Source organism: Aythya fuligula, chromosome 1 (assembly GCF_009819795.1).
Source record: "Aythya fuligula isolate bAytFul2 chromosome 1, bAytFul2.pri, whole genome shotgun sequence".
In the NCBI taxonomy this organism is placed as follows: domain Eukaryota; kingdom Metazoa; phylum Chordata; class Aves; order Anseriformes; family Anatidae; genus Aythya; species Aythya fuligula.
In genome coordinates this window covers 144,520,995-144,538,426 of record NC_045559.1, presented here as the reverse complement: position 1 = coordinate 144,538,426, position 17,432 = coordinate 144,520,995, and the positions used below count along the sequence as shown (strand labels likewise).

Below are 17,432 nucleotides of genomic sequence, written 5' to 3'. Positions count from 1 at the left end.
AAAATTAAAGCAAAAAAAAAAAAAAAAAGGACTTAAAAACACAAGATGATTTATTCAAAATACAGCTTTGTTTTGGCTTTCATTCATAGCAGAGAACATGTTAGGAATTGGAAAATGTGGCTCTGGAATGTCATCTGAAATGCCATTCTTAAGATTTCCCTCGAAGAACCAAAATATTAAAGCCATTTTTAGTGTTTGAGTATTATCCCAATCTGTATCCTTTTTCTTCAGACCATAGAAACTTAGAGAAATGACAGGGTATAATAATATAGTGAGTTGTATTGTTATTAAAGTGTTATTGTACTATACAATCTTTATTAAATCAAATTGTCTAATTTCAGGTGTTGCTATCTACACTGGCATGGAAACTAAGATGGCATTAAATTACCAGTCAAAATCACAGAAAAGATCTGCTGTAGAAAAGTAAAAATTTCAATATTTCTTTTGGGGTTGGAAAACTGCATGTTTGAATAGTGAATAAAAGGGGATTATTTTTATTTTGCTAAAAGTATGTGATTAAAAGATGTGTTTTAAAGAAAATGTGGTTTAAAGAAAAAAAAAAGAGGTAAAAAGACTTAAAATTTTCATTTTTGTGTGCTTCATTTTTGATTTATAAAATGAGTCATATAACTCCAGATAAGGTTCTCAATTTATCGTTACAAAAGAAACCACCTTAATGCAACGCTTACCTTTTTAAGATATGATAGTTTAGCTGTTCCAGTGGACTTTTACTGATTAGAATATACCTACTGACATTTTTCCACGGTTACGTTCTTCAGTATCCTAACATTACTTTATATTACAATTAAATTGAATTCAGTAGAAATAATTCCTTTCAGTTTGGACCAACTGCAATAACACAAAGCCTGTGTGTGGCAAGCTTTTGTTGTTTTATCTAAAATAATAAATTCCCTCATTCGTTTGTTTGTTTGTTTGTTTGTTTCTGCTTTAATAAGTAGAGAGGATTAGGTTCTAGTCCTGCTCTACTATTTGAAGTCATCACATCTATGTAAGGTGTCCAACGTTGTGGAATAAAAGAATGTAATTGACTTAGGCAATATGTACTGACCAGCTGACAACCCTTCTCTTATGTAGTGACTGAGTAATGATTTGCCTCTTTCTGTCCTTACTGGTATATAACCCGTAGTTTTTAGTTCATGCCCATCATTAATGTTAACATAATTTTAAATGCAGTGTTCTTGCTCTTTCTTTTTTATATCTGTCTAGAAACGGTAACAGTTGAACCATTGCAGCTACGTTGCAAAATGTTCTAGATGCATTTTATTTCTATTAAAGTATTTTTGCAAGTAATCTTCCATAATTTTAGCAGTTAACATTATAAATAGAAAGTGGTCCTCGATAATGATTTTCTCCATTGGGAAAACGCTGTAGAGAAGTTATTAACATCATGCCATTGTTAGATTTGCAACAAATGTTAGGCTGAAGAACAAGTGTATTTTTTTAATAATCTCTGTAGTTTGTATACTAATGGAATTGTCATTTTAATTTTTACTTTATTTTCTTTTAGATCAATGAATGTATTCCTTATTGTATACCTCTGTATTCTCATCAGTAAAGCGCTAATAAATACTGTCCTGAAGCATGTCTGGCAGAGTAAAGACTATCGTGATGAGCCATGGTATAATTGGAAAACAGAGCCAGAAAGGAAAAGGAATGTGGTATGGAAATAAAATACCAACAAAGTTTCACTAAACCCTACATTTATAAGAATTCTACTGAAAAGTATATACAGCCTGCTTGTTTACAGGTCATGAATTGTTACTTTTCCCAGCAGTGGTGGTGGTATATTTTCTGGGAAGCCTGTATATGAATTTTTGCACATAAGTTGTTTATGTGAATTTAACTGAAGACTGATTAAGCATTATGAGGTCTTTGTTTTAGTATAAAAACTCTCATGCAAATATGTGGGGTTTTTTGTTTGTTTATTTTTTGAGATTCCTGGTATTGATGTGAGTTACATCAATAAGAGAAGAGCTCAACTCTTGCAAAGAAACATAGGACTGAAAGGAATTGCCCAACTAGTGGCAATTACATAACAGACATTTGATCAGAAGAATCTACTGTAGGAATCTCTGTCATAATACCTCTCAGTTTCATATAGTCCTGTAACTGTTACGAGCACTAGAGACCAGCACAGTTGCCAGTGTCCAGCATCCTTATGAGAACAAGGATATAGTCAAGGAAGAATACCAAGAAATGAACTGAGCCCTGTATTACAGAAAGCATAGTATTACTTCACTAAATATTCCCAAAGTGGAGAAAAATTTCCTTCGTTACACTAAATGATGATGATACTGCCTGAAGGTTATGTAATCTAGTAATCCTTGAATGACTTACTATAGTTTTGTGATATTCTTCTGGTAATTTGTGAATATGCAAATGCATATTGTTTTCTTGTTCACATAGAGTTGTTCACCATTCATATGCAATCCCTCTCATTAGTTGCTCTAGAAATTTGCAGCAGTAACTTGTATCTTTAACTGTATGTTTCTAAAGAAAAATACAAAGTTAAAAAGATGTTTCTTTATGCCCAAATAGTTGTGTTATAGATCATGAAAGTTTGCATTCTGTGCTGAACTGTGAGATGTGTTGCTTACTGTTTGAAAACTGTTAGAAAAAATAATTTGCAAATCTAAGTAGTCACCTTCCAGTTTTTGATGGTACATGAAAAATTAGTGTTTTTGTCTTGTTTCCTTGGCAGTTTCTTCAAGCATTTACAGACTTCCTTGCGTTCATGGTTCTTTTCAACTACATTATTCCTGTATCCATGTATGTCACTGTGGAAATGCAAAAATTTCTTGGTTCTTATTTCCTTACATGGGATGAGGAGATGTTTGATGAAGAGACAAGTGAAGGACCACTGGTGAATACTTCTGACCTCAATGAAGAGTTGGGACAGGTAAATTTCATCAAATTATACATTTTTCTACTATTTCTGCCATAAAAATAAATTTCATTGATGTACGGTAATTTTTTATTTAAAAATTCATTGCAACTGTGTTTTTTTTGCAGATGTAAAATGAATTTTCTTTAGTGATATTTAAATTTAAAATAAAATGTGATATTTTCTGATTTTCAGAATCAAAAATTCTGATTTCTCAGCTAGGTCAATTGAAGGCAAATTACCACTTAGAACTTTTGAAAATACCTGTGACCTGATGTGCGAAGTGTTGAAACACAGACAACAACTAAATTTGCTTTTAATGAGTACCCAGATACACGTCGCTTAAAGCAACTTTAGTCCCTTCCATCAGTTAGAAGTACTACATTACTCATTACATTGGTGTTTCCATTGTTGAAATTTATTTTAGGGTTTCATAACATATTTTATATATTGTAGCTAATCTAGAAGATTAGTTCTGTATTAATTTTTCCTACACAAATGCTCTCTTACATATTTGCTAATATATCTTTGCCAATATGTATTTGCCATTATATATATATATTTGCCAATATATCTTTGGCATATAATATTGTACATTCAAGCAGGAGCAAATTTATATATCTTCTGTATCGTTTGCAGATTCTGAGACCTTAGGCTGAATCATCTCACCAAATTTAAGTTATCCAGAAAGTAGATACATAATCTAAGCTGTTTGGGAATTTTCCACATTCACTGAACAGATCATCTATATTATAGATACCTATATAGTGGTTGTTAAGTAGCTACGCTAGATAATTAGCTCTGCCTATCATGGTTAACTGTATTAGTAAAGGATAAACACTTCATGAAGGTAATGATTTCTCTCCATTTACTATAGAGGGAGGTTATATAAGCATCTAAATTCCTTAAAGTAAAAGGAGATGAAAAGACACCCTTTGATGACGAAAAGGCCCAGAGGGTGGTGATCAGTGGCATGAAGTCTAGCTGGAGGCCAGTAACTAGTGCAGCGCTCCAGTGGGTCCAAGTACTGGGTCCTGTCCTGCTTAACATCTTCATTAATGATCTGGGTGATGGGGCACAGTGGGACCCACCCAGGGGAAAGCATCTTTGCAGAAAAGGCCCTGGAGATCCGGGGGGACACCAAGCTCAACATGAGCCTGCAGTGTGCCCTTGTGGCAAAGGTAGCCAGTAGACCCCTGGTCTACATTAGGAGTGTTGCCAACAGGTAGAGGAAAGTGGATCCTTCCCCTTTGTACAGCTCTGGTGAGGTCACTTTTCAGTTTTGTTTTTGCTGTTGTTAGCCTTTAATGCCATGGTTTACTGTAAAAGATAAAAGAAATCAAAAAATCAATATTGAGACAGAAAGAAGAGACTTTCAATGCAATAACAATGCACATATTTTTAGTACATGTATATAACTGTACGTGATAATTACTCAGTGTTCATTTACACTAGAGTAGTTGTAGTGGGAAACTTTGACAGTAGCCTGAAGACTGTTCTGAAAGGAACTGATGCAAATCCAGGCATGCACATTAAGTAATCATCCCTGCCAAATGAAATTTTTATTCATTTTGTTTCCATGAGTATCTGTTTTGCAGCTAGCAAGACATTAAAAACCAAAAAGGAGCTTGAGAGAAGAGTAAAAGTATGTTAAACATTATTTATAAGTGTTGTCTGGTAGGAGAGCTTTACTGGTACTCTTGTATGATAAAAAAAAATTAGTTCCCCATTTCCATGGAAGATGATTCCTGAAAGAAACTTTTGTCTTTCTTTTCTGAAATAGCTTGCATCTTTAAAGAAAGGTGTAGCCCAGTAACATCCAGCCCATTTGTTAAGATACCTTGAAAGGTCTCTGTTCATATTCCTGCTGTTTCTAATTTGTGTTCATTTGCAGATTGAGTATGTCTTCACAGATAAAACAGGAACATTAACTGAGAACAACATGGCATTTGTAGAATGTTGCATTGAGGGGCATGTTTATATACCACACATTATCTGTAATGGCCAAATTCTTCGTGATTGTACAGGCATTGATATGATAGATTCTTCTCCAGGAACAAGTGGAAAGGTATGATGACTCTTTCTAGGTCCTTGTTTTTTACAGTGAAACATGAAAAATGAATTATGCTGATGAAGGGAACTGCAGAAATACAGCATTCTTGAACTTCAGTAACCAAAGGATATACCTGCAGGGAATGTATGACAGCATGAATGCTTTCCTTTCATAGTTCAGAGTAAGATTTAGATGCTTAATAGGAAGTTTTCCAACTTACTGAAGCTGTAAAACTGAATTAAATAAAACCAAGAAATGCAGAACTTTCTCTAGTTAATAGATAAAGATACATAATAGCTGATTTCCATTTTATACTGGCTTCAGTAGGGAAATCAAGGCAGGAAACTCGTAAAGGGGAAAATGAATGTTCAATGCAAACACTTGCTCAATCATCACTGAGAGTATATGTGGTTATAGAAAGGTTTATAATCAAACTCATTTGCTTTTAGAAGTGAATTAATATAGCCACATCTGAAATGTATTACACGCAGCAAGTACATGCTTTGGCTTTTTTGGAACGTAAAACAAATTAAAATAAGTGAAGGTTAAGGAGAATTCACATGTCAGCAGACGAGCATTGTACAAATGGGCAGGATAACCACAACCAATGGACAATATGTTTTAAAATATATCAACACAGTCTCAGATCATACTTTCGCCATAACCTTCACTGCGGCAAAATAAGATGTCTTAAATTCAACAGCCTTACAGTTTTTACCTGTCTGAACATGGTCCCAAGGTAGCTGTGTTTTTGGCTTCAAATTAAAATGGCACAGACACAGCTTGTATTGAACAGCACAGAAGATTCAGAAACAAAGATACAGTTAGAACACAGCCATTTATCCATGAAATAGAAATCTCTTTGTGGTGTGACTCTCGAACCAGAAACAAGAAATGGCTAAGGTGCTATTGCCAAACCATCTGAAACGTTGTGGAAGTTGTTGGCTTCAGCTGCCAGAATGTCACTCCTTTTGTCACTCCAGAATGTCACACTCCTTTTATTTTATATAGATCTGAGAGGTGTTCAAGCTGCACAAGAAATTGAAATCTCTAAAACCTATTAACACTTGTGCTGCAGATGCTGTGTCGCTCTGTCTGGATTCAGGACTCCTAGAATTGTACCTTGGCTAGCATTTAATATTGGTTGTCAAAGTTTAAACAACTTAAAAACAAAACAAAACAAAAAACCTTTAGCCACGTGTAGAAACTCAGAGGAGGCAAGAGATGTACACTGGGTTTTGGGGGGCCATCAGCAGCTTGACTTGCATGGCAGTGTTAGTAGTACTAGCAGCTATTAACCAGTTGTGTGACACCACAGGGTTGGCTTCTCTTGGTGACCTATGATACTGCCTGTGTATGATAATAAACAGTAGTAATCTAGTAATCATTGTAATAACATGTAGTAATCTAATCATTGTAATAAACAGTAGTAATCTAGTAGTAATCATTGCTAGCCTCCAAAAGAAAAAAGCTTTTTAAGGAATACTTGAAAGTGATAAAAACTAATGACAATGATTTCTTTTATTTATTAGGAGAGAGAAGAGCTATTTTTCCGAGCTCTTTGTCTTTGCCACACTGTTCAAGTAAAAGATGATGACAATGTAGATGGATTGAAGAAAAACGAGCACTCAAGAAAATCTCGTATATATATATCATCATCACCTGATGAAGTTGCTTTAGTTGAGGGAATACAGAAGTATGTATGTAATTAAGTATAGTACTTTTTAAATTTGGAGATCTAATTACTGAAGTTCAAAGTTGTTTTCAGCAAAAAAAATCCTAATAGCAAACACCAAATCATCTATAGCTGATGATTTTCTTAATATGCAGTCATGATTATATTCATAAATCAAATAAAAACTGTTGTGTTTATTTTCTGAAGATAAACTCAGCTTTAAATCTGTCTGACATATATTATACATATTATATTTTTATTGTGTTCATTCTCTTTATACGTGTTTCATTTTACAGACTTGGTTACACCTATGTAAGCCTGAAGGACAATTACATGGAGATCTTAAATCGGGAAAATAACAGCGAAAAGTGAGCACTTAAAATACATCAAAATGAGTCAGAGGAAAGAAAGTTTTATTGATATGTTTAATTAATCATTCTTTCCCTATATGTTAATTTTAAATTCAAAAAGTCACAAATTGTGTGTTTTAGTATAAATGTAAATGATCTAATACTTACAATTTTAAACATACACTGTAGTTTTATATCTTTAAGTCTGTTAGTTTGACAGTGTATGAAATAAGGAAAATTGAAATAACAACAGAAGTGTGACATGGTGGTTCTTGACCTAATGTTATAGATCAATAGTGTTAGGAACTATGGATATTTTTCCTTTGTTTATATGGTAAATGGTAATTTTTTAATAAAATGGTATCAGCCCAAAATGTATCACAGTTTGTAGGTATAGTCCTGATCCAGCTCTTTGTTAGAATCTTCTATTGCTTTTAGTGAAATAAACATTGTAGTCTTTCACTGGCTGTAAGGTCGTTGTAAGGACTTAGAACTGAGTGAGCTAATTAACCATCAAATCTATTTCGTAAGCACAATATCTATAGAAATGAATCCTGAAAAGATTGATATTTATGTTTGTGCTGGAAAAAAGGGGGAAAAGAAGATAGATAGAGTAAATGATTAATGTATATAAATTGATGAATGATATAAAAACAGCAGAGCAGGAGTTTCTGTTCATTTTTCTTCCTAGAAAACAAAGGAATGTGGGATGATCAAGTCAAATCATAAAAACAATGACAATTATAATAGTGGCAAGAATAAGGTTTTTTTTTTTTCATTTTATTAACTTGTCAGTTGACACTTGAGGAGGAGTCATTAAATTACTTTGGCACATTTAGGAATAGTCAGAATTAGAAGTTGAAGAACATTAAATAAAGACTTCCAGGTAAACATCTCTGTATTTCAAGTCCTATCGCTATGCCTAGGTATTATAGGCAGGGATTTTGTTACTCTCTAGGTAGTATAGTGCTCTTCTATGAGGTTTCTAGTCTTCTGCTAAAATAAATTATATTTATTGTTTTTGGGAACTAGATATTGAAGAACATCACAGAACATCACACATTCAGATTCTGTTTCACGTAATTAGCAGTTGAGCCCTCACCTCTCCATTTGCTATTTGTAGTGTCCTATTTCATTCTGTAGTAGTTCATGTTCCATGGTATTCAATATAACCTTTCATGTTAGGAGTGATATTTTATTCCATATGCTTGAAGCTTTAATACCTAGTTTAGGTATCTGAAAAAAACAAGAGTTGTTTAAAAAAATATTCTGTTTCTTTTTCAGGTTTGAATTATTAGAGGTTTTGAGCTTTGATTCTGTGAGACGGAGAATGAGTGTAATTGTTAAATCTTCAACAGGTAGGACTACCACATGCTGTGTCCTGTTAGGGGTTTTTATTTCATTTAAATTTATTGCAGGTTTATCAAAGAGTTTATAATTTTTTCCATGGTCTGTGTGCCTTTCATTAAAAAAGGGGAATGGGTATCAGCATGTGTGCAAATGTTATAAAACTGTTGGAAGAAATCTATTTGAAAGGTTTCTTATCTGGATACAAATATATCTGGCTGTTTTGAATTCCGTGCTGTCTCTTCTAGGTGATATATTTCTGTTTTGTAAGGGAGCAGATTCTTCCATATTTCCTAGAGTTAAAGAAGGCAAAATTGACCAAATACGATCCAGAGTTGAACGCAATGCAGTGGTAAGATTCCAGCGGGTATTAAGTTTCTACTGAGTTGTTCATGTGATATCAAAGATTTTAAGTGTCCTGACCTCCTGATTGATATTGTAACAGATTTTTCTTCCCAGGCACAGAAATTATTCTATACCCAAGTGCACACACACAGTTTGTGTTACTTCCTTATCTGAATTTTTACTCCATCTCATCTTCCAAGTAGCAGTTCTGGTGAGATACGAATGCATTAGGTATTCATTGATGTAAGTTATAGGTTTTGCTACACAAAACAGTTGTCAGGTAATTAGAAATGAAGGAGGCTAATGAAACTGAAAGAAATGTTCATGCATCATATCGATCCAATGGTCTGTCAAGAGAGAAATCCAGCTGTTTCTTCATCCTAGTTAATAGGTTATAGGACTTACTTCTACATACAGAAGCTTCTGAGAGAAGATACAGGCACACATCTGGCGTCTGTCCTTATCAATAGCAAGCGTCCTGAAACTTTCTGAATTCTTGTCCTTGCATTTGTACTAAGTAACTATACAAAGACCTACTGGAATAATGTTTATGAAGATAAGCGCCAGTTAAATGGTGGTGTGAGAGGCAATATATTTGAGATAGCAAAATATTCTTTCTGTGTTATAGCAGCTTTTTTTTTTTTCCCTTATGTGGTCTATGCACTCTTTTTTCTTATTCATCACCAAATCCAAAAGCTTGATCCAGTCTGAAACACCCACAACTGAATTCTAGTTTGCAGTTGATTGAAATGACACAGTTGGATTTTTCACTTTGAACACTCACTGTGATGTGTTGTCTCTGTCCTTGTCCCTGTATCTGCTGCAACACAGCATCAACAGACTGACTCTACAGAGCTACTATTTATATCAGTATTATTTCTTCTGACTCATCCTGCCTAATTATAAAGATAGGGAAGGAAGGCTTTAGCGTGACCTTCTTTTCCCTGGTAATCCCGTACATATAGTTGGGTGGCTGATCTGTTTCTCTTCTGGAGGACTGAAGTTTGTCCCTCAGGTTGTAACTGCTTCCAGGGCAGCACAGAATCAAGCTGACCCCTGTTTTCTCATCTATATTATACTATACTCGCTTTACCATAAAAATGAGCATGTAAATGAACAGTAAAATCATTCAAATTTTTCAAATATTACAGTGTAAACAGCAAGAAATCTAAGTTGTATGGGATGCATATTGTTTCTTTTGATTACATTCTTTAGGAGGGACTGCGAACACTGTGTGTTGCATATAAAAAGCTCACAGCCGAAGAATATAGCAATGCACAGAAGCTGCTACAAAATGCAAAGTTGGCCCTCCAGGACCGGGAAAAGAAATTGGCAGAAGCGTATGAGAAGATAGAAAGAGATTTTATTTTACTTGGTGCTACAGCTGTTGAAGATCGGTTAGTACATTTCTTAGGGATGTTTAGGACACTTGCTCCAGCGTTTATAAACAAGGAAATGTCTGCTAGTGGAAGTAGTTAATGGCTCTCTTGTAGCTGTTTTTCTGGATTAGAGATAAGTCCATGTATTTGAGTGAATTCCATCTCTAGTTTACTTAAGTTACTCATGGTAATTTTATGAAATAGTAATTTAATAACAATAGGTACAAAAATCAGTATATTCAAGCAATATACATGCATTGCACCTTATTGAGCAAACTGTAGGGAAATGTTTTGGAAGAAATAACTATGAAATGGGTATTGAGGAAATAAAGGAAAGATCTATGTTATGTCTTAAATTTAAGAACTGTATTAAAACTGGGAGGTGACTTTAATAACTCTTCAGTACTTCTTCACTTGGTGTCATTAGCTGAAAGCACTAAAAATGTTTTAAGTGAAGTACTTACCTGGGGAATAAAGCATCTTGTCCTTTAGGCTATATAAGTGAAAGGTGAAACTTTAAGCACTTTGAAAGTGTCAAAGTAAATCATTTATAATGTACTAGCATTTTTAGGTTCACACCTTGGGGAAAATTCTTAGATCTAATCACTTTTATTGAAATTTTTTATTTGGTTATGAAAAGCTTTCAAAAAGAACCTGTGAATTTCTCATTTCCAAGCAAACTATTGTCTGATGTCAATTGACTTCCACAGGCTACAAGAAAAAGCTGCTGACACTATTGAAGCACTCCAGAAAGCTGGAATTAAAGTTTGGGTTCTGACGGGAGACAAAATGGAGACTGCTGCAGCTACTTGCTATGCTTGCAAACTCTTCCGGAGAAATACACAAATACTTGAGCTAACGACAAAGAAAATTGAGGAACAGAGTTTACACGATGTGCTTTTTGATCTAAGCAAAACTGTCCTAAGACACAGTGGCAGCCTAACCAGTGATAGTTTGTCAGGGTAAGGAAAAAGTTGAATTTTCAAGCTAGGAATGGACTTCTGTGCATTTCATAAATAATTACATGATTGATTGAATATCTTAAGACCACCAATATAGTGTTTCGGTTTCTGTTATCATAGTGTAAATTATTGTATGTCAATTAGATATAAGTTTGCTCCGTATAGGTTTACATTTTTACAGTTGTGGCTGTCTCTCCATCTCATTACTGGTACTGCTTGAAATGTTAAAAAGAAAAATCACAGCTGATTTTAATTATATATCTTTCCACTGAAGCAATACTGATTCTTGGCAAAGCAATAGTGAAGTAAAATACTGTTTCACACTTCTAAAAGGGAAGCAGACATGATTTATTTCTGTAATCAGAGTCAGTATATGACGCGACTTTCTTGATAAGACCACGTCCTAAGGGAGCTATGCTGTGTCTCTCTACTGTGCTATTTCTAGGGAAGATTATCATGTATTTACAGACAGGTGACAGGCAACAGCGTAGTACCACATCTTCTGGTGTGCATAAAAATAGTTCAAGTGCCCTAAATAGAAAGGTAAATTATACAGAAAACACTGACTTACGTGTTTTTGAATGTCAGAAGAAGGATAGGAATCATGTGCAGAAATGATTTCCTTGAAACATAGCAGGGAATAAGATAGAAAAATGGCATTAAAAAGCAAAACCACTGGTATAATATGAATGCCTCATGCTAGTAGCTAGGCTACTTACTTGAAGCTTAGTAGCTGATACACATTACATAGTCCTTTAGGTAACCTCCTTTTATACCCTGTAAAAACCTAGGAATTAGACTGAAAAAGATATTTATCATCTTAAGATGTTGTTGGTCTTTCAGATGTAACAATGTGTATTTGCTTTGTGTTTCTTTTTAATGTGGAATCAGCTAGTATGTACATTTTGTGTACATTTACAATAAATTTATAGTAAAGGAATAACAAGGAATACAAAAAGTATTTGTGATACTTTAACAGAGAGATTGTAAAACTCTTAGCCTTATGGCTTGAAACTCAGAGCTGGTGCATCTGTCTTAGCTGTCCTTATACTTAAATCTCATTGGTCTAATCAATCACATTTGCATATTCAGTTAAATATATCTCTTAAACTTCATATTTAAAAAAGAACTTACTAATTGTCTCTGTATCATCTGTTCCACTTTCAGCTTACATTCCACAGTTTTTTCAGCTTATGTTTGAACGTGTATTTTTACTTTCTTGTGCAATACCAATTTTTTAGACATTAAGACTCATCAGAATTCCTTGTGTTTGGCTGCAGAGTTGGAAAATATGCAAATATATTAATAGCAAGATTTTGCCTGGATGTTCAAATTCAAGCTGAAAACCTTTCACTGATACAGCCAACGATCAGTACATTGCCTAGACTTCATTATGATAAATTTTTGGTAGATGTTTTGTTATACTAATGGTGTTGTCCTATCTGTGCCAATGGTAGCAAATTGGTGAAAAGTATCTGTAAACTATTTTAAAATACAGTTTGCGGTACTTTACATTATTTGTCAAAAATAGCGTCTAGTAGGAAAGATGGAGATGCTTAAAATAGGTTAAAGAACATTAATAAATGTGGTGGTTTTCACTGGTCATGGTGAAACCATGTTTGTTGAAAACCCACACACGGTAGTATTACCTTGGAACACTGAAACTAGGACACAAATAAACCTGACTTTCTGTTTATACAGCACTCACTGCTGAGCTAGAGCCTGAGGCTACTGAGTAATTTAGGCAAATGGAAGGGAGCTGTGAAATAACTAGTTGGGATGCTGCAGAAAACTGCTCTTGAGGTGTGACTCTCAGAGTAGAGCATCTCCCCGTGTTGTTCAGCATATTTTATTGTGCTAAATTGTGCTTTGTGCAACCATGGCTACACTTTTAGCAATGCCCACATTAGCTGTTTGAAAGCTTCCCCAGGTATACTTGTATCAGGCTTACTCATTGTACTAAATGCAAGTATGCCTACCGTAAATGCAAACAGTAGCCTTAACTCTCCAGGCCAGCAAGTCTCTTTTAAATGTTGCCTTCAAAGCATTGTTTAAGCATGGTTTAAACTCCTTAAATGTAGGCCCCTGAAAAACAATGTTACTTTCCCCATCAAAATAGATTTTGGAGTAGCAAGGGCCTTTCTTTTTAACTTTTTTCTCCCTATATTATGGAATGTTCTACAACTCAGTTTACCTTACAGCATTTCTTGGAGCCCTTTCAGGCTACTGCAAAACCGTTTTCTTATATGCTCACACTCACTGTTCAAGTCAGTGAGTTATCAGATTGCTGTGTTCAAACTGCTGAAGCACTGAATGCATTCGACATAAGCTAGAATTTTAAAATGTCATACATAGAAATCCTGTACAATGAATTTCCTTTTGAAGTGTATTAATGATGCAATATTCTCTACTCACTATTTTTTTCATTAATTAATTTTCACAGAAGACCTATTGCCAACATTAAAATACGACTGAGAATTTTATAGTGACTCTTAGTTTATATTTTATTCCTGAACAGGCTTTCAACTGATATGCAAGATTATGGTTTAATTATTGATGGAGCAGCATTATCATTAATAATGAAACCAAGACAAGATGGGAGCTCAGCTAACTACAGAGAGCTCTTTCTTGAAATTTGCAGGAACTGCAGTGCAGTGTTATGCTGTCGAATGGCACCTCTACAAAAAGCACAGGTTTGTATTTCTTTTCTGAAGTAGCATATGCCTGTAAATATTGGAAGCTAATATTCTGTACAACTTACAATAAGTTAAAATGTTAACATTCACTTTTGTATCTTCTAAAATGGAAAAAGCAAAAAGAAACCAAACAAAATGAGTAGGGCTAATTTCTACTAGCAAGCAATTTATATAATGGTATGCTAAAATGGCACCCAGCTGTGCACCTGAATTTGACTTATGTACATATTGTGCAAATTTTATGGTTGGTACATGCTGATAAATGAACGTATTTAATGAATGGAACTAATTGCTTCCTTTTTTACCAAACAAGCTTTGAATTGTCAACTGTCTGTTGATATTACAAGAACCTGAATTATTTATTATTGTGGGGTGATATTTAATCTTTATTTTTAATATAAGTGGGAAGTCAAGTTAGAAGAATCCAGATAGAAAAACATGTGCATTACATATTTTAAGTACTTGTTGACTGTTGTATACTAGTTTATATCAAATAAAATTTATCTTTTGTTAGTAGCAAATATTTCTAAAACAGAGAGCCTCCTATGATCATAATGTGTAGTGGTTAGACTGGGCAATACTGTTTTTGTGTTCATCATTTTTAATTAATTGTATACTCATGAAATAACCAAGCCATCATAGATGAGTTTTTAACACTACTTCTTTTCTAGATTGTAAAATTGATTAAGTTATCAAAGGAGCACCCTATCACGTTAGCAATTGGTGATGGAGCAAATGATGTCAGTATGATTCTAGAAGCACATGTTGGTATAGGTAAGTGTGCTTTTTAGAGTATTAATTGAAATGAAATAACAAAAACACTTACTTCTTTAAAGTAGGTGGTCTAAATTAAATTCTGCATTTTACAGACAACTTATAGTGCATTTACTTCAGGAATTTTATGAAGCACAGTTGTGATCACCTACTAGATCAATGTCATTGCATTTTTTTTATAATTTCATAGTTTTTCAAATAATTGTGTCTTTTAAATAGATCTTCCATTAGTAAACAGCTTCATCTTTTTTTTTTTTTTTCTTTTTTTTGTTTAAGGAATCATTGGCAAAGAGGGTCGTCAAGCAGCAAGAAACAGTGACTATGCAATACCTAAATTTAAACATTTGAAAAAAATGTTGCTTGTTCATGGGCATTTCTATTATGTTAGAATATCTGAACTTGTGCAATACTTCTTTTATAAGGTAGGAGAATGCTTCTTATAAATATGTGAATCTCAAAAATACACATAATAATATCTAACTATATGTAGTCAATGGTACCAAAATGCTGTAATTCCATTAAGGGATTTTGTTGACTTCCAGATGCAAAATTGAAATGGGATTATTGTTGCTAACCAGATCATGAAGTGGATCTTTTATATAAGTGCATTCTGTAATCAGTGCTATGGTTAAAAATGAAATTTGCCTTTTCTCTCTTAAAAACTCCAGCACTGACTTCATTAACTTCTTGGTTTTCTCTACAGTGGCCTTTTAAATCAAATTGCAAGTAGTATTTGAGAATTTAGCAGAACTTAATTTATGTTAGTTTCTAAATTCATTGGGTTAGTGTGGGTGGAGAAAGTTTATAATGTGCTTTCCCTTTTTTAAATAGTTTTATTACATCTAAATGTTGGGATCCAATCAAAGTTCTTTCAGTAAGCAATGGAAGATTATAGAAAGGAAGTTTCAGAGGATAATTCAAGCTCAGTGTTTGATTGAATCTATAGTTAGGAGGTGATGAAGTTTGGGTCACAGCTAGAAACATCTTAAAAATTACTTTGCTGGGAACTCTGCTAAGCAGAATATAAACATCCTTGCTTATCACAAGTTGTGTCCTACTGTGGATTGCATCTTGTTTTGCCTTGCCTTAACTGAACTGCGTTCCTGCATAACAAATTCACTGCCTTTGAATTCTGAAACTGTAGTCATGTGAGTTTTCTTTCAAAATATTTTAAGTATTTTTACCAGTATTACTGTAAGATGGTGTTGATATTTAATGAATGCAACTCTTTCTACTCTTTCTGCAGTGTTTACTGTTACTGGTGTTACAAAACTGTAATATGCATAGCTATACTATTACACAGCATATACATTTGTGCTTAAATTTCACTTCATAACTGTGTCACTTTATCTTTCAGAATGTCTGCTTCATTTTTCCTCAGTTTTTATATCAGTTCTTCTGTGGGTTTTCACAACAGGTTAGTGTTTTTGTGTTGTTCTTTTTTACCTCACTGCTGAATTTTTTCTTTGTCATTTTTTAAACAAATGGAGCCTTTGACACTGTACCTATGCAGCCAATAAAATTTCTAGGTTAGTTTACACATTGTAAAAAGAAGAGTATCACTTCTGATTCATATGATTTTTAGTGGCAGTTTAAGTTACAGAAATTAATTTGATGAATTATCCTAAAAGCAATGTTCTTTCAAAGTAAAAAAATAACAGAAAAACAAAAACAGTTAGTCCATGTGTAATCTCTGTGGAACCTGTAAGGTCCATTAGGTTTAAACTTATCAATCACAGACAGAGGCAATCCTGAAAGGTAAGTATTTGAACTAGCAGTTCATTTTTAGAATTCAGAATGTAAAAGAACAGAGTCATGTTTTCTGGGGTGTACACATACGAACTACTATTTCGGGAAAAATAGCGTCATTCAGTGAGTTGAAATGAAAAAAAAATAAATGCATAAAGATAGAGAAAAAGGGAACAATTGTTTACCAGAAGAGTACCATCTTTTAGGAGAGAAATCAGTATTCTCCCTTATAAGTAAGTTTTTCTGAAAAAAATCGACTCATTCATTTTAAATCAAGTGTAATTCAGTGGATTGTTTTAAAATCGAAACTAGCTGATTTAATTCTTTTCCATCTACAGCCTTTATATGATACTGCGTATCTAACACTGTACAATATCAGCTTCACTTCCCTTCCTATCCTCCTGTACAGTCTAATGGAACAACATGTCAGTGCAGACACACTCAAGAAAGAGCCTTCCTTATACAGGTAAAATTAATGCATTAGATCCCAAAGTTTGACTATTCAATTGTGGAATCTATCTCTGTTATAACCAAAGTCCTCAGGATTTCTGTACCACAAGGTACAATACAACATCAGGTAGACTGCAGCAGAAGGGTTGAAGGCCACATGTACTGTTTATAAACTAGTTTAGGTGCATGTTTTTAACATGTATATTTATATACTGCAAGCCACACCATTCATAATGTTACTGAGAACATAAATTACTGTTCTACGAATCAAAATGTGATTTATTTTAATACTGTTTATTTCCTCCAACCATGGGGAATAGAATAATAGATTTTTTTTTTAAAGAAATCATATTATATACATGTTTTATTCAGAAAGAAAAGAAGACTGTGAGTTAAAGTGTTTTATCATTTTTTATATTCTGTGGAATATTCTATTCCAGCATTGTTGTCTACATATTTCTTACTCGCTAGTGGGCATTAAAATTGTGACTGGTTTAGATTCTTAACCGTTTGAAAAACAGTTCCCTGCATGTAATAAACAGCATGTAACCATCTAAATTAGGAACAGTGTCCATTTTTTTTTATTCTTGTGCAAAACCAGTGCATTTTAGAGAGTGGTAACACTAGATAATCAAAGAGCAAACATTTCTGGAAAGAGGTAAAAGCTGCCTAACCGGTAATCAGTGCATAGATACTGTTTAGCTATGAAATGGAAGAGGAACAAAGGATGCTATTGTCAAACCAACA

The 17,432-nt window shown here is 33.8% G+C and overlaps 1 protein-coding gene across 3 annotated transcripts in view; it reads left to right on the top strand.

The window, feature by feature from the left end:
- Positions 1-17,432, top strand: part of ATP11A (ATPase phospholipid transporting 11A) — a 124,087-nt gene that overhangs the window by 87,731 nt on the left and 18,924 nt on the right. For all 3 annotated transcript variants that reach the window (XM_032192820.1, XM_032192829.1, XM_032192830.1), the window contains exons 10-24: positions 342-423; positions 1,529-1,679; positions 2,723-2,920; positions 4,800-4,973; positions 6,491-6,654; positions 6,930-7,001; positions 8,268-8,341; positions 8,579-8,682; positions 9,891-10,072; positions 10,765-11,016; positions 13,535-13,709; positions 14,384-14,486; positions 14,763-14,908; positions 15,844-15,903; positions 16,574-16,701. In XM_032192820.1, the coding sequence (XP_032048711.1) occupies positions 342-423; positions 1,529-1,679; positions 2,723-2,920; positions 4,800-4,973; positions 6,491-6,654; positions 6,930-7,001; positions 8,268-8,341; positions 8,579-8,682; positions 9,891-10,072; positions 10,765-11,016; positions 13,535-13,709; positions 14,384-14,486; positions 14,763-14,908; positions 15,844-15,903; positions 16,574-16,701 (2,065 nt within the window). The remainder of the gene's footprint in view (positions 1-341; positions 424-1,528; positions 1,680-2,722; positions 2,921-4,799; positions 4,974-6,490; positions 6,655-6,929; positions 7,002-8,267; positions 8,342-8,578; positions 8,683-9,890; positions 10,073-10,764; positions 11,017-13,534; positions 13,710-14,383; positions 14,487-14,762; positions 14,909-15,843; positions 15,904-16,573; positions 16,702-17,432) is intronic.